This window comes from Mauremys mutica, chromosome 4 (genome assembly GCF_020497125.1).
Source record: "Mauremys mutica isolate MM-2020 ecotype Southern chromosome 4, ASM2049712v1, whole genome shotgun sequence".
In the NCBI taxonomy this organism is placed as follows: domain Eukaryota; kingdom Metazoa; phylum Chordata; order Testudines; family Geoemydidae; genus Mauremys; species Mauremys mutica.
Window position 1 is genome coordinate 29196917 of NC_059075.1, and position 22865 is coordinate 29219781.

The window sequence follows — 22865 nt, forward strand, 5'->3', positions numbered from 1 at the left end:
CTAGTTATCTTCCCCTTTGAACTCTCAAAGGTAACATATACTACACTTCCAAAAATAGCACAACTGCTTCACAAAATTATGCATAGTCCCATGTATTCAGTTTTAAACTTTAAACCTAGAAGGTTTGGCTTTATATAAATCTGTAATAAACAAATCTGTATACAGTATCTGACTCACCACTTTGTTATGTGCCATAAGCTGTATGATACTAGGTGTCACTCGGCTCCAGAACTCCAGAGCTGTAAGGATGGCCGTAAAGCTAAACTCATTTTGATTTTGGACCGTAGGAGCTACTGCTGTTTGTTCACAATACACTGTCCAGAGCTGAGCAAATATAAATGCATGGAAGAGGGAACACATGTGCAGCACTGATGTCTGTGGAAAGAGTAACAAGAAGAAAAAGGGTTTTCTTGAAATAGTATAAAGTACATTCCTCATCAAAGTATCCCCCATTAACATAAACCTCCATCAAATTAAATCCCCCAAGGAATTCTCCCCCATGAGGTACTCCCTGATCAAATCCACAACTATCAAAGTGTTTCTCTCGTTAGGATGCAGTAAGTGAAAGGCATCTGATAACAGCTCATGCATGTTGAAAGAACATGTTTATATTTACAGCCTAAGAGCCCGATCCTGCAAACAGATCTGCACATACAGGCCCTTACCTGTGCAGATGCACTAAGGGGTATTAAAGTAAGGGTCGGAGTGTGAAGACCACTTTGTCCTTGGGAACCAATCCTGCTGACCTCACTGAGGTAAAACTCCCATTGCCTGTAGAAGGGCCTTATGACTCATGACCTTAAACATGCTACTCCCCAAGTCAGTGGGAGTGAGAGTTTCCCAAGGAAACATGTATCCACACAAAATAAATCATTTTACATCAACTTCTTTTGATCTGCAACCTAGTTCCATCTTACCAGAATATAATGGCCCCAAAACACCTCCATGGTACAGCCCCATAATGGGAACTTTGCAAGGTTCGCTGTGTAGTTTTACAGATGCACCTGAGCATGACCCTTTAACAATAAATGTTAGAGGTAGTGATTTCCGACAGACACACCAAAGAACTGTCACGACTCCTAGACATGTCACTAGTTCATTATAAAAGAAATGTTCTACTGTAATTCAGGTCATAGATGTTTTCTCAGTTTAAAAGCGCAACAGTGATTCATGACCAATGCCAGTATGACTGCACCAAACACTGCCAGGGTTGCTTGGTAACTGGAGGGAGGTATTTGAAAGAGCAAAAAGAGCTAGAAGGAATTAATGGGAAGCATCAGTCTTGAATGGGTGAGGGGAGGCCAAGTACTAGACAAGCATGTGATCATTCTACTTCTGTAGTTAATAAATTCCTATTTATTATTTAATAAACACATAGCGCCTGCTGCATCTATGTTAATTATTGTCATAAATGGTTTACGATTTGCAACAATGTGCATTGTTCATCTTCAAAGCACTTGACAAATCAAGCTGGGCTTGAGCCCATCTCTGTTTGCAAATATTAAGTCTTTTTTAATCCTCACACTACCTCTGTGATGGAGGTTAGCAAGTCTTATTTGAATAGAATAGAATAGAATAGTCACTCGCTACAGGGAGAGTCAATGTGGAGCTGAGAGAGGTAGGCTTAGGACTCAGGAATACCCATCTCCCACTCCTGTGCTTAGACCACTAGACAGTGATGCTCTCAGACAATAAAACATCTCTAGCAAGCTGATTTTTAGTGAATTTATCACTGGTTTTCTGTGTCTACTGGGGCAGTTACCTTAAGAAAGACTGGGCAGGTTTGGGGTTTCTTTTCTGAATTATAATCATAAGTTTTTTACTATGCTTCCAATTTCCTATATCTTATGAATACAGCAGCCTGCTAAGTTTGGGCAGTTTTCATTTTAGTATGGTGGGACCATTATTGAACAAGAAAGTGGGCAGTGTAATTTTAAAACATTCAAACAATACTGCTGGAATATTTTACTTGTACAAGGGGTACCATCTGGGAGTTTAAGCCACTTTAAATAAGGCATTAACATGAAGTTGCTTTTATAATATCCAGAGGAGGAAAAGTTGTAAGATGCATTTCACCTCCCTGAAAAAAAACACAACTGGTTAAGTGTTTGCAATACTAATGGCATTGCATAGGGTGTATCATCTTAAACCCAAGGAATCCCTTACCTTTGATTGCTCTGGAAACCCAATCAGGATAACAATAAGGTGGTCTGCAATGTGGGAGCCAGCATCCAGAGGAATTGGCATGCAAGACGAGGGAAAATTCGGACAGACGACATTGTGTGTCAGAGACCCCAGAAGTAACCAGGAGAGTAAACGAATATGAGATACACATTCGATGAATTCTTTGGGCCTGTCAGAGAACAACTGATTTTTACAATGCATGTAAACTTCGCTATCTCTCATTAACTGAAAATCCCACGTTTGCAAAATGCTGCCTGTGCTTGCTAGAGTCTAAATCATTTGGATAGCTTGTGGGAATGCCAGGAAGAGCCGTGTGTAGATTGGCTGACCTGGCATGGCACTAACATGCACTTGTTCTGTCCTTGCAAAGCTGAGATTCTGCACAAGGCTGATGTGGCAAACTCAGAGCCACACACAGTGATTATTTGGATATAAATTATCGAAGGAGCTTTATATCATGATTCCTTTGTATAATAAAGACTATGGTTATGGCACTTGGCAGTGATTCATGAGATCCAGATTCAGTTCCCAGCTCTGCCAGAGACTTCCTGTGTGACCACAGGCAAGTCACTGGATCTCTCGGGATCTCACTTCCCCATCAGTAAAATAAGGTTAATCACACTTCCTTTCTCCCACCTTTTGTCTGTCTTTGTCCATTTAGTTTGTAAGTTCTTTGGGGCAGGGACTGTCTCTAATTAAAAGATCATACAACACCTAGCACAATGATATCCTGATCTTCGCTGGAGCATCTAAGTGTTAGTGTAACACAAGAGTAACAATAATTTCCATTGGGTTTCATCTCAATCCAAGCTCCCTTGCTTTCACAAAGCCTGGAATTTAGATTACTTACTCATCTGAATTCATAGGCACTGAAAAGAAACTGATTTCAGGTCAGAAAGCCATTGCTTAGCAGATCTCTCACTGCCATTTTTCATTATTAATTTAATATCAGTGATTCAAAACACCAATGAGGCATAACGATAATACATTTATTTTATTCATTGGCTTTTCTATGGTGCTCAGCACCTCGGACCTGGAGTTTCACAAACATTAATTATCCTCACCTCAGGACATATTAGCCTCATTTTACACATGGCGAACTGAAGCCCAGGGAGATGATAATCCCAATGCTGCAAACACACATAGACATACTTAATATTAAGCACATATACATAAGTGTTCACAGGACTGGGGGCCAGATTTTTCAAGGTGTTAGATGCCTAAAGATGCAGATAGGTGCCTAGTGCGATTCTCATAAATGTCTAGGTGCCTAACTCCCACTAGGTGCCTATCTGCACCTTTAGGCACCTAAATACCTTGAAAAATCAGGCCCAAAGTGACTTGCTGAGCTCCCATAGGAAATCTGTACTAGAGCCAGGAATTGAATCCAAATCTGCTGAAGCTATGGCGAGTGTCTTAACCACACGGCCATCCTTTCTATGAAAAATAATTATAAAACAAGGCTTAGTTCTCTTCACCCGCACCTCCATCATTTCCCATTATCCTACACAACCCGCAGCCACACAGAAATACTATAGGTCAGGATCTCTCACATTTACCTTGACTGGGGAGGGTTAAGCATGTATTTAAAATTAGAGTATATGTACAGCTTCACAGATTAAATCCAACAAACCCCTCCTATTGTGAAGTCTTTTTTTTAACAGATCATCTTCAGAATGGACCCAGTCCTGGAGCCCCTGCTCATTTACATTCACTCCTTACACAGGCAAACTGCCATGAGTAAGTAGTCAGGAGCTGGCCCTATATAGCTAGGTTTACAACCAGAACTGATCTAACACTTTCATTCTGTTTTACTATGAACTCATATTCTAAAATCCTTATTCAAATTCATCCCTCATGTAACCTCACTGAAGCCAATGAAGTTACATCATGGATCCATCTGAGACCATGATGCAATACTACTGAGTCATAAAGTTGGGGTTGTTCAAACATTTAACCTTGAATTATCTTTGTTTCAACATCCATCATCAAATCACACCCACTGTCATCACTAACTGCATTCCCTTTAATCTGGCAAGAACCCCAGAATTATTGTGGGAATTTCTGCCTCATTGTTCTTCTTTTGGGGACAAAAGTGCTCTTACCCCTGTTGCATTGCAGAAGGAGGATGATACAGCCATGGCAAGTAACGAATCACAGCTTTATTATCTCTGTGATTTCCTCGTGTAATTTCCATAGCTGCAATCTGAGCTAAACCAACTTTGAGATGTCCACCAAATGTGTCTTCATGCAGCGGCTGAGAACACGTCTTCATGTGACTCTGCAAAGTAAAGATCTGATTTTCTATCCAGTAGGGTATTGCACTAGATCCACTTTATGCAAATTCTCACATATTGTCTGTTCACCTTCAATCACCCATACAAAGAAAGAGTTAGGCAACATGTGCACACATCCTTTCTATCAGCAAACCCTGCAACTACGTATGCAAACTAGCTTTTGCATACTCAATTTATTTAATTGCACATCAAAGGACTCAATCTTTTCACACGGTAATACAATTTGCACAAGAAATTACCAGCTTTACCCAGGCAAATAGCCATTTGCCTTTAAAAATACAATATTTTGCCTCTTCAGTGGGTGAGAGACCATTTTGCATGGCTCATTTATTGTGAGGACATATAGGCCCTGAAAATCTAAGGGCAGTGTTGTATCTATTGAGTGGCATATGCTTATCCCTGAAAACGTATTTTATAAAACACTGTTGTAAGCTGTAATGCTTAATTGGTGCTTCTTGAAATTCCTCCATGTTCCCAAATGTGCTAACTCTGAATTGTCTATTGCTATTGCACATGATGGCAGTGTCAATTGGTGTATGGTTTGCTTAAAGGGACAAACTGCCCTTTGCACAACAGAGGCCATATCATCAGATGGAATAAATTGCTATAATGGCATGAAAGTCAATGGACCTATGCTGATTTTCATCAGCTGAGGATCTGGCCTCAGTAATTTTAGTTCTACCAAATGAAATCATTTAACTGAACTCCTGTTTCAGAAGTGCAAAATCTTCCAGCACAGATGAGGATGGATGGATGGACAGATAGATAGATCGATCTTTTGCTTATGTCCAGATAGTGAAATTTATAAATTCAGCTTTTCTGACTTTCTAGAAATTTACATCTTATTCCAAGAGAAAACAAAGACCATAAATAACTGAACACAGACTATAAATGAGACTATGGCTATGCTGAGAAGTTATCATGTGCAAGTCTAATATAATGCACTAGTTACTAATACAAGGCTGAAATACACAATTAATGTCTAACAAAACACTTTATTAGAGCTAAACTAACAACTTTTAACTAAATATTTATTCAGCAAACTTTACCTCTTTTTCTGTTCATTGAATTTCTGCAAACAGTGCTTTCCTTAGATTTATTCATTAGCTGATGAACAATTTCCCCCTTTTAAACTCAAAGCCTTGTTATTCACAATTTGACATCCCAAATCAAGTTGTGCTCCTAGGTTGTGATTGGTCATAAAAGTCACATGATATTGTTCCCATCACCTGGATTGGCTAGTGTAACTCTGACCAACAGGCCTCTGGAGGGAATATTTGCAGAAAGCAAATATACAATGTGGACAAACTTAAAATCCACTTTCCAGGGACATTTGCATTAGTGAAACCCAGTCAATATGAACATTCATGTAAAATGAGTATGAATGGGGATGAACATGGATGATGTGGACTTGTTTAAAACTCTGACTGAACATTTGTAGGGTTTTTGGTTTGGTTTGGTTTGGTTTTTCCAGGTCCATCGCTTGCTATACAAAGACCAACAATAAACATGAAGAACTTGTAGATTCTGCAAAGACTTATGCAGCTGTGTAATTTAAGCAAGTCAAGGTGCATGAGGTGGTAATATCTTTTACTGGACCAACTTCTGTTATATGTAGTGGTCAGAGGGCTATAGATGGTGAGACCTCTGGGAAAGATGTTTTGTTTCTTGCATTTGCTCAGAAAGTAGGTGTCACTGTTAAGTTTTTCATCCTTTTTCTTCATGTAGTGGAGTTTCCATTTCAGATGGAAAAATTCCATATCTTCCCATTGTTGTTTGCAGTGTTGATGTAGCCATATTAGTCCCAGGATATCAGAGAGACAAGTTGGGTGAAGTAATATGTTTTACTGGACCTTTTACCTCACCCGTCCTGTCCCTATAATATCCTGGGACCAACACAACCACAGGCACCAGCTTCCTCCAGGCCCCAGGTGCTCAACCTCCTGCTCCGCCCCAGACCTCATCCCCACCTAATCCCTTCCTCCAAACCTCCACCCCCACCCTGTTTCTTCCTGCCCCTGCTCCACCCCAGGCCCTGCCCCCACACCCACTGCACCCCTTCTCCCAAGCCCCCATACCTGCCCCATCTCTTCCTGCCCAGTTCCGCCCCCTCCCCCAGCACACCCCATCCCCGCTCCTCTCACCCCTCCCCCAGCACCTCCTGCACGCTGCGGAACAACTGATCGCGGCAGGCGGAAGGCACTGGGAGGGACGGGAAGGAGTTGATCGGCGGGGCCACCAGAGGACAGGAGGTGCTGGCGGGGAGGGAGGGAGCTGGCTGCCGGTGGGTGCTAAGCACCCACTAGTTTTTTTCCCTGGCTGCTCCAATCCTGGAGTGATGCATTTTCAAGAACAACGAGGAGTCCTTGTGGTACCTTAGAGACTAACACATTTATTTGGGCATAAGTTTTCGTGGGCTAGAACCCACTTCATCGGCTGCATGGAGTGGAAAATACAGGAGCAGGTGTAAATACATGAAAGGATGGGAGTTGCCTCACCAAGTGTGAGCTTTTCCATGATTGGAGCCTTGAAGAGATAGCAACAATTTAGTAAAATGGGAAAAGAAAAGGGAAGAAGGGGGAATTAAAAAAAAGTATGCAAGAAAGAGAGCTCTTTTTAGGAATATTTCACAGATGAGAGAGGTCATCTGAATACATTTACAAAGATATGGTTTCCATTTATGGTTTCAATCAAATTCATGTTTTCTGTGGGATAAGTGTACAGGATGAGTCTCTTAGTTTCACCACTGATTCATTTTTCAGTATATTTGGAAAGTAATTCAGAATGTGTGAATAATTTTTTAACAGGGAAAAATTAGAGTGGGCTGGGAATTCAGTTCAGTTGAAAATGATGAATTAGTTCATGCTTTAGAGTGGATTACTACTCCAGTGCGAAAGAGGAAAAAAGCAGCTTCCCCTACTGGAGCATTTCTGAATAGAGTTCAAGACAGACATTCAATAGGACAGGCACTGGAAGCAAAGATTTTTCTCTCTTAAAAAAATGTCTTGTGGGTTTCAACAGAAGCATTTTTTTCAGGTTTTACCCATGATTCCTCCTCGTTTGTGTGGCTGACACTCTCTCCCTGCAAGAAGATGTTTGTGTGAAGATAAAAGATGAACTGGTAGCACGAGGCGATCTAGTGCACTGCCACTACTTTTCAGAAAAAGACTGACACATTCCAAAGCTTGGCCTATAAGAGAAGCAGCACACTCATCTCCAGGGGAGCCGGTGTTTGCTTTGCAGCCTTTCAGTATCCCCTACAGACTGACCTGTGCTGCAAAATGCATTGGAGCAAATCAACAGCTCTTTAGGCACAGGCTAGAAGTGAACGTGGGAGATTAGTAGCTGAGCCTCCCTAGAACTATGTGTATGTCAGAGCCCAGGGTGCAATGTGGGAATGACGGGAATGTTTTCTTGCTAGTTAGAATTAGGCAACACTAGCTGTACTATCTGTTAACTGAGCTTTAGATCACAAAAATACAATTTGGCAACTGTTTGATTTGCCTGTGTTCAGTGATGGATTGACTTCTGATTCTGCTGATGGACTTCCCCTTGGATCACTGAGTTCCTGTTGTTCAAACACTAATGGCCTTTTGCCAGATTTTAGCATTGGCTGCATCTTTTACAGCTTTTGGACTCTCTTCTGTACTTTGGAATGACCTCTCTTCCATACTCCCAAACCATCTATTTGTCTTGCAAGCTTTGTATGGGTTACAAGTAGCAAGACCTGCTTACATCCCCCTCCTGCTTTACTTTATGTGCTAATTGGATGAAATCCACTCCTGTGCAGGGAAGCAGCACTAGATCAACAGACCATTTCAATCCCACTTAACACCATTTTTGAGGATGTAGGAGGTATTTAAGCAGTGCTATTGATATACCTGTGCTTCCCCTCTGCTCAGAGGTGAATTTCAACCACTGTGCATGTATTTTCAGCTCTAAACTATACTCACACTTGTTTAGAGGGACAATGTTACAATTTAAGTTGTATAAATAAAAATAAATTAGTAGTTATGATAACTTATTTTACAAAACTTAATAATAGTATAACTGTTTTTATGGGCTTTTTAAAATTAAAATATTGTATTTTGATGTAAACATTTCTCTGGCATGTTTGCTGTCCAAACATTGCCGCATCAGGCTAATGTATAAGAATCCGAAAACAACACTGACTAGGAACCAAAGCGAAACTAACTAGTCTATTTCCATTGTCCAAACTGAGTGAAATGCATCATCATACATGCGGAAAAGAAAACTGGAATTTTAAAATTATTACAATTTTAATAACACATGGTTAAATCATACTTCCCTAACAAAGACAAGTAATGTCTGTGTGTGTGTGTGTATAAGGGATGCAGGATTGGTCCATTAAAACAGAATTAGTAACATGGATACAGAACTTAATATTTCTGTATATGATTATTTAACCTGACTGTCCCTTCCAAAGCAATCTTTGTATGATATTATTTTATCAGCAGCCACATTTCAAAAAATGAAACCTGCATTTTTATTTGTGTGCTATGCATATTCAAATCCAATCCTAACTTCAGCCCTTTCCATAAGCTCATTCTTGTTTTTCCCTGAGGAAGTGACTAACCTATGATAACACTAGCTTTAAAACAGAAATCTCTCTGTTGGTCATTTTCATATAGGTGCCTCCAACTGTGCTATTTACAGAAAGGATGAAAGTCATAATTAGCAAATACAATTTGGGTCAACATATCCCTGTAACGTACTCACCTTTAATTTGGTTAAGGTATGCATATCGGCAATAAAATCCAGCACGTCATTAACGTACTGCCTCATGCACTCCATTGCTGCTGTTCCACACTAAAAAAAAACACAAAAGAACTGAATTCAGTCATCTGGTTTTTGACATATTCAGGTTTCTGGATTTGCCTCATGTTCACTGAAAAAACATCTGTTTCTTGGCTGCTTCCGGTAGTGTACCGTTTAATCTGAAATATTCTGTGGGAGTCTTCTTTACGGTGTAGTTTGCCCCATTATACAAAAAGCAGCCAATCTCAGTACCTACTTCATCCATCACAGAATTTCTCATCAGTGACTGTAATAAAAAGTGAAGTGAAGACCTTTTAAGAATATTAGTACAGTGTACTCCCTTGAACTTTTCATGGGGCCTGAATCAAAGTCCACTGATGTCAACAGGAGCCTTTTTATCAGCTTCAATGGGCTCTGGATAAGGCCTCTAGTCCCACAACTTTTCAAGCAGCTGAGCTCTCCTCTGAGGCAAATTGGTGGACTGAGCCCTAAGAAACTGAAATAGAACCACAGGCACGGACGCTCTGTGTTCATATGAACGAGTCCAGTTCAGGAAGCTTATGTAAAGAACATGGTCATTCTTCCTTGCTCACAAATTCCCAGTGAAAATGGCACCAGAAAAATTTGTTTTTAATCACTGTTCTCATGCTTTTCACTTGTTAACAGAGATGAATGTGTGCACCACAATTTTTGCGAGCAGAGCTTAGTGGAATAATTTCACTGACAAAGTACTCCAAAGATCAGCACTTTGCTGCCATTTCAAATGTACTTAAAAAAAATCAAAAACATGCTAAATTTAGATCACACTTCACAACAGGTAGGATTTAAAAAATGTAAGTGTTTTCAGAGTAGCAACAAAAGTACTGTTTTCACAACACTTTGGGAGCATGCAAAATTCTGGGAGCCCAAATTGTACAAAGCAAAACTGTGTAAGATTCTTTTTTAAGAAACTGCAACAACCCCCCCTCCATAATTACAAATAGCCTTAGGGAAATAGACACAATAAAGATAGTTTCTTTCCTTCAACTCCCATTTAAATGAAGAGGACAGATGGCACACTAGGCTCAATCATGAGCCAGCCTACACACCAGCAGCACCGGGGAATTAGGGGGTATAAAACATCCCCCGATGCTCTTGCATGAGCTATCTGCATTTCAGTCACAGGTGGGTAAGCAGCTGTGCCAGCATACAGGGAGAAGAAATCTGTACCAGGAAAATGGCTAGCTTGCATTACCTCCCCCATAGAGCAAACGGGGAGCAGGGACCAAACTGGAATGTAATAGAGTCACAATTTGGCCTGGGCTCTGTTCCCGGGAAGTGCAGTTGTGCATGACCCCTTACTCAGGGCACACTGCCAGGTGCCAGTCTAGCCCTCAGTTCGTAAAAGATCTGCAAGGCACATGCCGAGCAATGCAGTGAATTAAATGACCAAGCTAAACATAGATCATACCAGAGAGCTCTTCATAACAGCTTTGTGAGAAGGTGCATACAACAGGTGGAGTATTCACCTCACTCCAAAGGCAGAATCCTCTGAATCCAAGGGGTTGATTTTCAGGGGTGGTGAGCACCCACAATTTCAGCTGAAGTCTGTGGGAGCTGTGGCTGCTCAGCACCTCTGAAAATCAAACTTCTATAAATTCAGGATTATGCTGGGTCCAATACACTTACTGCACTACATGACATCGTTGTTTTATCAAATCTCATATCTTGCTTCCAAGAGTGGCCAATACCTATAGCTTTAAAAGAAGACAAGAAGTCATAATGCACCTGGCCTGTAATGCAATACTGTACATTGGGAAAGAATATTCCTCTTTGACCCCTCTAGTAAATGGTCTACATCCTAAACATGACTGAGTTGGGGTTGGTCCTGCTTTGAGCAGGGGGTTGGACTAGATGACCTCCTGAGGTCCCTTCCAAGCCTGAGATTCTATGATTCTATGAACTGATCACCCTTTACTGAGCATGAGTAACAGCCAGTGTTGTTTTTGTTCCTAAAACTATTCAGCCGTGAGTTTTAGTTGCTGAAATTTGAGAATCTGCTCAAATTCTATATTTAAGCAGCTGACCGAAGTATTTATCATTTTTCTATGTTAATATAAATCTACACGGTGCTGAACTATAACACTTCCTGCCTGTTCAAATGCTAAGCCTGTCAGTTCTCTTGACAGGATAACAAACAGTAAAAGAAGGTCACTGGCAGCCCTGTCAGAGTGTCCTCCATCCAGTTTCTGTGGACTAAGGATTCCACATTGGTTCTTTTAAACTGAGTGATGGAATTCTAAAAGGCATTGTGTTCAAACCTCCTGAATAATAAACCTCTATTGCAAGAGACTTCTCTCCTACTATGTATTCAGTTTCTTTTGGCAGTAATATGTTGCATTCAAACAGCAGAACAACTTTCTCTTCTGTTAGTTCTTCTAAAGTGATCAATTTATTCCATGTCTTGTTATATCGAGAGCAATCTGGCTACTTTGATCAAAATACAATTCACAGTTTCTGTTAGGAGAGGTGAAAATTATCATTGTGGCTTGGAGTTAAAAGTCATAGAATCACAGAAGTTAGATACAGAAAAGACCTGTTAGGTCATCTATAGAGCTGGTGAGACTTGCACATAGAAAAGCAGTCTGCAAATCCTGGAGCAGACTTGGGATGACTAAGGACAGGCCCAAGACCCTATCTATCTACTGGTATTTGTGCTACACCCAGCATGATAAATCTGAATACCTTACAGGATTATTTAACTTCCTTCTTTACCTGTGTCTTTCTTTTGGGAAAGTGGGGGCAATGGTCTGAACTCTCCCTCCCCTATGACATCTTTTGGGGCATTCAGTTGGTCTGCTCTCCAATTCAGTTTTCTGGAGACTAGCAAGGTAACCCCTACTTGAGTGAGAAGCCCCACTGAAGTCAATGGGACTTGTCATGTGAGTAAGGAGTACTCATATAAAGTAGAGGCTGCAGGATCATGTTGTGTTACTTTAAATTTTTCTCAACATTCTATAAAAATGAATCATCCAAGCTTCTATCTTCAATGCCCTGGTAAGCCAGAAGAGAAACAAAGGTAAGAGAAAGGACATTTCCATGAAACAATCTGAACATCAGAACTGTGTGAGACATCATTTTAAAAAAAGCAGAAACAAAGAGATGGAGTGTGGTTCAGTACTTACTCCAGGCATAGATGCAATCATCTGTTTATGCAAGATTGTTGACTCAGCTAGTTTTGTTCCAGCATCTGCACAAACAAACTAATAAGAAATTAAAGATGAATTATATTTGTAGGAGACTGAAGACATCAAAAAGTAATTTATGATTTTATTAAACTCAGCTCAGATCTCTTTTTGCTGACTTTTGTGGCAACTTGCTTTTGGCTACAAAAGAGCTCCTGCCATTATTAAAAAGCTAGTTTGTCAGTTATAAACAAGTTAATTCATCAGATAGAAAAACTGACTTTAAAGTATATGAATTGACATATATATGCTGATTTGTGCACTAATGGTTTGAAGAAAAATATAAGATAAAATAGGAAGTTTTCAATCAAACCTAAATATATTTGTAATCAACAGGACTCTTTTGCATTTCTCCAAATAACCTCAACGGGCTCTTCTTAATGTGACTGATTTCAGGAGTAAAGGAGGATGGATCAATGGGCAATATTCAACTTTCATGAATCTCTATTGGAGAACTCTATCACTGGAGTTACACTAAGGATGAATTATATTAATAGATTTTAAATTCAGAATGGACCATTATGATCAACTAGTCTGACCTCTTGCATAACACAGGCCATAGAATTTCACCCACTGATCCCTGAATCAATCCCAATAAATTCTTGTTAATCTAGAGCAGCTCTCATTGAACATTATCATGCTTAATTTTTCCTTGTTTTTCTTGATTCCATTTTTACACTTCCATTTACTTTTAATTCCCCTGCCCCCAAAACCACTGATGTCCACAGTATTCATACACCAGGCCTTTTAATGTTGTTGTTTATTCTTTATATATCTCCAACACTGTGCTAGACACTTTTCAGACAAGATGATGAGATCCCGGCCCAAGAGAGTTTTTACTATCCTAACAAACATTGTCCTTGTACTTGAGCAATTCTTGTAGTTTCTGTCCATAGAGATGCAGTATGTCATCCCCCAAAGAGCAGACACAGAAGCAAGGTTCCCAAGCTGAGGTGTCAACCTGGACTTCCTCAGTGTATGTTGTGGTTTCACTGATTTGGGCAGCCTCAAACTACATAATATATCTATTAACCGTTTGACACACAAGTCTGGCACCATTGTCACCACTGATTGTCCTCAATCTTGGCCCCAGATGTCCCCTGCAGTGCCCGAAGCTGCATTTCTAGTCAATCTCCCATGACCTAGATCTTTTGCAATATATTTTAATTAGAACATTCGTATTATATACCAAGACTTGGAAACACTCAAACAGTAAACTTAGATCTTTGACATCAATCTGTTCTTTGGGGATAAATGCCACAAAGAGAAAAAGATATGTGTAGGGTAACATTCAGACAGGGTATCCCCATATACACGGCATGATTCTGATCCCATTTACACTAGTTTCACACCAGAGTAAAGACAGTGGTTCCAATTTATATTGAAGAGAGATCATGATGTGACCCATACCATTTCAGTCATGGTTGGTCAGAATCTATTCTGTGCCAGAGCTCTATTTGGCATATGGAGGGAAGAAGGAGGCCTCTGGGAGCAGTTATGGTATGCACCAGCCGCAGTGATATTTAGAGTAGCTGTTAGGCTGCTCTAAATTATGCCAGAGATGGAGGAACCTTAAGGGACCCTATACCAGTGGAGGACAGGCATACTCCTGACATGCCCCCCCAACACACCCTTGGCACATCCCCTACTCTGAGAAGATATGCCAGTAGGAAGTTCTCCTGTGCCAGAGGAATTGTCTGCTGAACATTTCCTGCTGTACTCACTAGAGAATCTGGCCAGGTATTTCTAACACATTATGGTAGGTTATGTGCATTGCTATAGGTAAAATATTGTGTCAATATTCAGTAATTTCAAGTCAACTGAGAACATCTGCTAAAGTGAAACATTGTTGATTTTAAATATTATTTTCCCTTAAAACAAAAAAGCCTTATTAGCATCCTGTTAACATACTAAATGCAAAGTATTCAATGGGGTGAGTTATGCACAAAGATTAATATAAACAAGAACAATGGCTAACGCAATCCATAAAGTTTGTAATGCCCAATTAGCTCCTCTTTAGTTTATAATTTTGGTTACCATCTGGCCTGCAGCTGCAAGGATCTTTCCAGAGCTAAACTGCAGGGAAGAAGGGCTGGATAAACCAAACCAATGCTCAATACTAAAATTTCTTATTTCCAGTTCAACTCACTGACATTCATATTAACTCCCTACAAATACACCTCTACCCCATTATAACGCCACCCGATATAACACGAATTCGGATATAACGCGGTAAAGCAGCACTCCGGGGGGGCGGAGCTGCGTGCTCCCGCGGATCTAATCAAGTTCGATATAACGCGGTTTCACCTATAACACGGTAAGATTTTTTGGCTCCCGAGGACAGCATTATATCAAGGTAGAGGTGTACTATGAGGAATCAAGATGCCACTGGCAATGGATTTAGTACCAGTCATACACAGGGTCACATTGCAAAAGGATGGGAAATATATGTTGGACCTCTTCCTAACATTGTCTGCTAATTGAGAGAAAGTGGTTGGGTAATGGATAAATGGACATGTCTGCTGAATGTGGGTGGGTAAATATCCATCTGTTCATGCTCAGAGTTCTAAAAAAATATTTGCGAGAAATATCTTAACATGTGACCTTCATCTTTGATCATTTCAGTCAGTTATGCTTTATGATTAAATTCTGAGGACTAGATCCTCAACTGGTGTAAATCAGCATGGTTCCACTGAAGTCAATAGAGCTACACTGATATACATCAGTTTACGGTCTGGCCCAGAATGGGTGCCATCTCATGGGTCTTGTTGTTAAAAAGGGGAAATAATAAAACATGTAAGTTAAAAAGAAATGAAACAATCAGCCTGATTCTGAGCTCTCCTGCACTGCTTTAATTGCACTGATTTCCACAGAGGTAATGCAGACTTACACTGTTGCAAGGAGGACGGAATCAAGCCCTTGGGATTTAAAATGCTAGTAGAAGCAGCAGTTCCTATACAATCTGCCTGGGCCACACCTCCATAAAGAAGATATGGTGTGGGGGCTGCAAAGCAGGCATGGCCATTGGCTCCTGGCAAGATTTCAGTGTTATCCTCGGTTGAACAAAATTTGGATGCTAGGCAAAAAAAACAACCACCACCAAGAAACCTTGCAATAAATAAATCATCAAAATGTAAAAACCGTGCTTAAATAGATGCTTATACTGATATTGTGACTATCAATTTTCAGAATACAATTAACCCTAATGGAAAGTTTCACTAATTAATTTGAATATTTGGATATAAATGTTGATCAACACGTAAAACAAAAAAACAGAGGGAAGAGAATATAATACTGAGGAACCCAGAGAATTTGGGAAACTACATTATAAGAGTCTAAACCAACAGTTTCCGAGTCTGCAAACAATCATTTGTGAAATGTTAATATGACCACAACTACCTGCCAAACTCTTCACTTAGACCAGTAACAAAATGAAAGCAATAATACGCTACAGTAGACAAGCATGTTTCACATTCAGTTAATGACTAAATTCTAGGCCAAAGTCAAACCTTCAACTTTTCTAAGAGTGACAGTTGAGAACTACAGCAGTACAGATTTGTTCTTTCTGAATTACTGGACCTTTCAGATAAACAAATCTCTGCTTAACATAATGCAGAACAACAACTGAAGAAACTAGGGCCCAATCCTTAGACGTGCTGAGTGACTCCTCAGAAGGGTTCTCTCCCCTCAGCTCCCATTAAAGTCAATGAGGATGTAACAGAGTGGCTTGCCCATAGGTTGGAGAGACTGGGGCTAAGCCTGATTATGAGTTGAGCCCCAGCTGAGAAGAGTTTGGTCATTCCAATGTAAAAGGCCGCAGTTATTGAGTATGGGTGCAAGGCATCCCATGCACCATCAAAAACAAATTTGGGAAAACTTGACTCAATTCAAGCTCAAGTGTTGCAAATTGCTTGTGGTGCCTTCATCACAATGCCGCTGTGTGTACTGCAGATAGCTGCAGGTGAAATGCCTCTTACGTTTAGAGGGAAGGTTTGAGACTTAACTTTTTGGGCTAAAGTCATTGGAAACAGTGAAGACGGAAACACTAAGCTAATATATGATGCATGCTGGGTGTTAAGGGGTCAACAGGTAGGGCAAAAACTCAGAATGCCTCATCTCAGTAGGGTTAAAGAGTGGACAAAAGAATTAGTGAAAACAAAAACCCAAAAGAGGTTAAAATCTATAGCTTTGGGGAAATGCATTACAACTGGGGGGAGGGATAGCTCAGTGGTTTGAGCATTGGCCTGCTAAACCCAGGATTGTGAGCTCAATCCTTGAGGGGGCCATTTAGGGATTTGAGGATTGGTCCTGCTTTGAGCACGGGGTTAGACTAGATGATCTTCTGAGGTCCCTTCCAACCCTAATAATCTATGATTCTAACTGGAAAATTACACCTCCTGAGGTAGATACAGAACTGTATAATGAATTTCAAAGAGGAAAAGGAGTGTTAAATATGCAGGATACAGCAAATCAATCCATTTGTGATAAGTGGGGATGCTAATGCCTAATGTATACTGATGGCTCCAAAGATGGAAGAACAGGAAGAATGGGAGCAGCATTCTGTGGCCCTTCACACAAAAAGCTGTACGGCTATCAAATTTTGTAACCACTTTGACAGCTAACCTGGCACGGATAATGCTGGCATTAAATTGGGTCATAGCTGAGCACCCAGCCACCGTGGTCATCCTGTCTGATTCCTTATCATGATTACTGGCAATCAGAAATGGCACTTCAGACAGCAGAAATAATATGCTTAATGAATTATTACTGTTAACAGAATTGACACGGGTGTAATCATAGTAACAGCATGGATCCCAGCGCATGCAGAGGTGGTGGATATTGAGCAGGCAGACAAAGTGACAAAAAATGCTGTCAAACACAAGCAAGTTGGTTTAGAAATCCCCTTAAGTAAACTGAAGTTTAATAATCTAATTTAAAATGAGTTAAGAGAGGAATGGCAGGAAATATAGGCACAAGAAACAAAGGGGAAAAGATTCCGTGAAATACACCCAAGAGTCGAAAATGCTGATATATTCCAAGGCCCTGAGAGAAAGAGTAAAGTGGTTCCATTTATAATTTTAACTAGCCATTGTGGCTTAAATAGTCATTTGTTTCTAATAAACAAACATAAAGATGCAAGGTCCAGGAAACAGCTGATCATCTCCTTTGGGAACACCAAGAGTTTACCATCAAAAGGGGGTATTTATATGAAAAATTTAGAGGCCTTAACATTTTCACTGTAATGCTTAGTAAGAGCCTCAGGAAAATGGGGCCCTAGTAAAAAAAAAGCAGCACTGCAATTCTTTAAGACTAGGGGAAAGGTGAAAGACTTTAATTCTTGAATTATCTATGGTGTCCAATGTTTGGCCGTCTTAGACTCAGCAAGTGAGTCTGCTTCACCATAAAACAGAAGAAGGGGGCAGGGGAAAGGGGTGTGGATGACAGAGTAGCTGAGACTGCCAGAGGCAGGTGCCAGTTACCTGGGGAAACTCGGGAGACTGCTGGGGGGAGCTAGGCAGATAAAGCCTGTGAGTGAGAGTAAAGAAAGCTCAAAGGAAAAGCAGAGCTAGATGGGGACTGCAGAGTGAAGCTGCAGGGAGAGAGAGCCTCCTGCAATGGTCCCCAAGGAAGGGACAGTACGTCAGGGAGATGGGGAACATTTTAAAATGTTTCTTTCTGGGAACTTTGTTAGTTTAATTAAAAAAAAAATCAGACCCCAGGCAGTGCTGCGATTGAGCAAGACTGCGCGAGTATTGTTTAAGGAGTCCCGAAGGGGAAAACAGGAGCAAGGCATTGCAGAGCCACACATGGCCATGAGGGGGTGCTCCGTGTGACAGACGAGTTAAAAGTGCTCCACACTAGGGGTGAATGTCAGCCCTGCCCTGGGGGAGCTGGCAGAGCTGCACAAGCCAAAGGGAGCATTGTAGTGTGGGGTTGGTGGTGTCTATCCCTATGCAGCACACAGCAGCTGGACAACAGTACTAGGCTGAACACCCTTTACAAAGTGCTGTAAGGAATCATTCAAACTAAGCTCTACTTGCCAATTAAATCAGCAAGGTGAAGTGCGTATTTGCTTTTTAAAATGGTGTTTATTTTGCATACTGCTGGAGAGGACAAGCAGACGCATTATAGCTGTCCCTTGCAGGGGCTGTTTGGAGGAAGAGACTCCCTGTACCTCTTCCAACCTACTCAGGACACCTGTGCCCCAGCCAGGCATAATTTGGCCAAAATGTTATCACTCTCCTAGTAAAGTGTGAAAAAATGATTCTCATCACATTTAGTATGTATGTCATCAGTAATGCTGATGGCAGTGAGTAATCTGGAATGAATGTGGGTGTTGAATGTACATTCCAGTAATTCCTTTGTTATTCAGCCCACGCTTGCTCTATCATTAAAATAAAGTGTTCCGAGCCCCCACGTTATCTCGATCATCTGGAGTGAATCCCAGTGTACTCTATGCATCACACATGGAGCGGTGTATATACACGTTAATAGGTGGGGGGGGTCTGCAGGTACCTTTGTGAAAATGAAAACTGTCTTTGTGTTCATTTCACGCTACCCCTGCCACAGGTTTGATTAACATAAGATAATACAATTAATATGAATTTTCTACAGACTTCTCTGCACTGAAGTGGTGAAATGAGACATCTCCTCATTTCAAGGATATTGAAGTAAATCTAAAATTTTAATTACATTTATTAAAAATTAATAAATGTGATGTTACTAGCGGATTACTTTCAAGGGTGTTTCTGTGAATTTAGTGTATGGAGAAAGTGCTGGGTTGGCAGCAATTGTAGTTATATATTTACAAGTAGACGAGAGGGAGTTCTGTTTAGCAGCTGGAGCATGGGACTGAGTCAGCGGCTCTGGGTCCTCTTCCCAGCCCTTAGAAAGCACTCAGACCCTACCTGGATCAGGCACTTGCATAGGTGGTTGCGCCTTACACAAGATAGGCTGTCCAGTTCCTAGCGGACAAGTCATGACCTCATTAACCACCAAACCGGTTATTAATTGACACCCTTTCCGGCAGTCTCAGCAGAGGAAATCCAGCTTGAATCGGCTATGGAGATGAAACTATCTTGTCACCGGTCGAGGTAGCCCCAGGACTGAAGTGCATAGATACAACAATGTGGAAAAGTTGGAACTGCTTAGGCTGCGATGCAGTGGCAGCCAGGCTATGTCTACACTGGCACTTTTATCGGTAAAACTTGTGTCAGCCAGGGGTGTGAAAAAACACCCTCCTGCCCAACATAAGTTTCACCAACAAAAGTGCCAGTATGGACTGCGCCATAACGGCGGGGGAGCATCTCCCGCCAATGTAGCCACTGCTGCTCATTGGGTGTGGTTTAATTATGCTGATGAGAGACCTCTCTCCCGTCAGCATAGAGCGGCTACGCGGGAGATTTTACAACAGGACAGCTGCGGTGGAACCTCAGCGTAGCAGGCCCTAAGCCAGAGATGGGCAAACTATGGCCTGTGGACCACATCCGGCCCACAGAACCCTCCTGCCCAGCCCCTGAGCTCCTGCTCCGGGATGCTCGCCCCCAGCCCCTCCCCTACAATTCCCCCTCCCCGACAGCCTCAGCACGCCGCCCCGCCCCACCAGCACAATGCTCTGGGCAGCTGGGCAGCACAGCTGAAGATCCCGGCCTGACCCGGTGCTCTGTGCTGCGCGGTGGCGTGGCTGGCTCCAGCCGGACGGCGCAGCTGTAGCGCCGCCAACCACTGGTGCTCCAGGCAGCGCGGTAAGGGGGCAGGGAGCAGATGGGGTTGGATAGACGGCAGGGGAGTTCGTGGTGGTGGTCAGGGGTCAGGGGCGTGGATAGGGGTCAGGGTGGTCAGAGGGCAGGGAACAGGGGGGTTTGAATGGGTGCAGGGGTGCCAGGGGGGCAGTCAGGAAGGAGAGGGGGGTTGGATGGGAGTGGTGGGGGATAGTCAGGGGCAGGGGTTCCGGGGGCGGTCAGGGAGAAAGGGTGGTTGGATGGGGCAGGGGTCCCGGTGGGGACAGTCAGGAATGAGAGGACAGGTTGGATGGGGCAATGGGGAGCAGTCAGGGATGGGGGTTCCAGGGGCGGTCAGGGGACAGGGAGCGGTGGGGGGCATCAGGGGGTGAGAAGCAGGGGGCGGGGGCCAGGCCATGCCTGGCTTTTTAGGGAGGCACAGCCTCCCCTAACCAGCCCTCCATACAACTTCTGAAACCTGATGCGCCCTCAGGCCAAAAAGTTTGCCTGTCCTAAGCACTGAATAGCCATCAGATCGTAACTCTGGTCACTACCACTCCGGGCTGGATTTGGATCAGTGTTTTGAAGAACACTAACAATTCTCTGAGCCATCCAGTCTCCTCCTTTTGAATTACTTTGTGTTTTTGGCTGACATTACCTGAAGTCCCTGTTTAAAAAGCACATTTCTGATTTTTAATTAAAGTGGATAAAATCACTTTTCCTCACACAAAAAGAAACCTCTGTTTTTTCAATACTGCTATTATAATAGTTGTTTTCAGAGTTGTTCTAATGGCTCTGTAATTTAAGCTGTTGATTTTACTGTTCTGTCAATAAGCAACTGCTTATTTTCTACAACTAATATACCAGTGTGACTCAGGAGAGGTAATATATGCGCTGTGCGCCACTGGCCAGATAAAAGGGGAAAACACTGTGATGAGCGGGACATTGTGAATGACCCAAAGAGGGCATCTACAGAGCACAACATCCTGCTTTGGGCCATGTGTGTCACTTCAGTGCTGACTCCTTGTCATTTTAAAGCTATTTAATGCAAACATTGGCGAGTCCATTGTACTGCAGAGGACAGCTACTGCCAGCTGGTTGTGTTCAAAACTGCTGGTCCTCAGTAGGTGGTCTTTGCTGGATGGCTTGTTTTTTCAGTTTGCTTCCACAGGAGTCCTTAAAATTCATTTTCAGTTCAAGTGGGATCCAAAGAAGGACACTGGATCTTTCTCACACCCTTGAACCTGAAAGAAGTCTGGATCCAGTTCTGCATTTCACAACTCAGGCTCACCTCTAATTTAGTCACATAGGTAGCTAGGATAGATGAAGAGTTCTTTGATTAAAGTTGGAGTTTTCAAAGGAGTCTCTGGGAGTTAGGCACCCAACCCCCATGGACTTTCAATGATATTTGAGTGCCTAATTCCCTTAGATCCCTTTGAAAATCCCAGCCTAAATCCTGTCTTGAGCCAGCAGAATAGCAAGGAGAAGAAATGTTTCCTAGGCTTGGTCTACATTACAAAGTTAGAAGAATGCTTTCAACTAGGGGAGGATCCTTAATGGCCTGGACGGACATGCTGCGGAGACAACTTTGCTGCTCCTCTAAGCAGGAGCAAATTGAATCTTCGCTCATTAGCATGCCTTGCTAATCACAGTCTATCACCTGGACAGCTGTGGAGCTATGATATGAACCCTGCAGGCTGAGATTCCTTTGAGATGGGATGTGCAGCCCAGCGCATTAGCAAAAGTGCTGTGGGTCATCACCACCTTTGACAATCAGGCCACTTGTTTAGGTGCATAAATATGAATTTAGGTGTCCAAATTTAGGCATCCATGTTTTCAGATGTTATCCTTAGTTCTGAAGGCCCCAATTCGGACAAGCACATGCTTAATATCACATACTTAGCTTTTATTTGGAATGGTGAAGGACTGACTCACTACTTCTGTGCTTTGCTGAACTGAGGTCTGAGCACCCACAATACGTGGATAGCATGAAATAGTTTTAAAGGCATATCTACTGTACCTGTACCAACAGCAGCAGGTTCGTATCTGGTAAGGGTGACTTTAACTTCAGGGCCTGCAGTAATTCTAAGATGACGCTGCGGGACAAGTAGAACTTATCCCTTTCCTAAACAGAAGAAAAAAATAAAATAAGTGAAGGTGTCTAGAAATTCACCTAAAGTGCATTGATATCAAATACTGCACCACAACGCTCCCCATAGCTTCAATTTGTTTTTCATTTGTTTTTAATTGAGAACTTTAAAAAAATGAGTTAAGAGAAAAGAAAGATGGAGGTGTGTACCTTTGTCCTTGCCTCCCAGAAAGCATTCAAATAACGCATCATTCATTTATACAATACTATGGGCCAGATCCAAGGCCATTGAAGTCAATGGAAATATTCCTATTGTCTTCAGTGGATTTTGCATCAGGCCCTGTATGTGTGTTTGTATATTTTATATGTAAAGTATAGATATATCATTTAATCTATCTATGCACATATAAAGCTACATGGTAGATCTACCTTATAAAGTAAAAAAAGAATATGGACGTCGGTAGCTAGGTCTGAATCAGAAGAGCAAAATTAGCACTAGACTCATGTAGCATAAGTCTTTCATTAAGCCTATCATAAAACCTCCAAATTTGATCATGAATTCTTCTGTTGT

At 41.8% G+C, this 22865-nt stretch overlaps 1 protein-coding gene across 1 annotated transcript in view; it reads right to left on the reverse strand.

The window, feature by feature from the left end:
* The window catches only part of UNC79 (unc-79 homolog, NALCN channel complex subunit), a 159252-nt gene that overhangs the window by 11832 nt on the left and 124555 nt on the right, over nt 1-22865 (reverse strand). The window contains exons 44-49 of the mRNA XM_045017008.1: nt 22226-22330; nt 12425-12502; nt 9222-9311; nt 4290-4465; nt 2167-2353; nt 178-375 (exon numbers count right to left, since the gene is read on the reverse strand). Coding sequence (XP_044872943.1) covers nt 178-375; nt 2167-2353; nt 4290-4465; nt 9222-9311; nt 12425-12502; nt 22226-22330 — 834 coding nt within the window. The remainder of the gene's footprint in view (nt 1-177; nt 376-2166; nt 2354-4289; nt 4466-9221; nt 9312-12424; nt 12503-22225; nt 22331-22865) is intronic.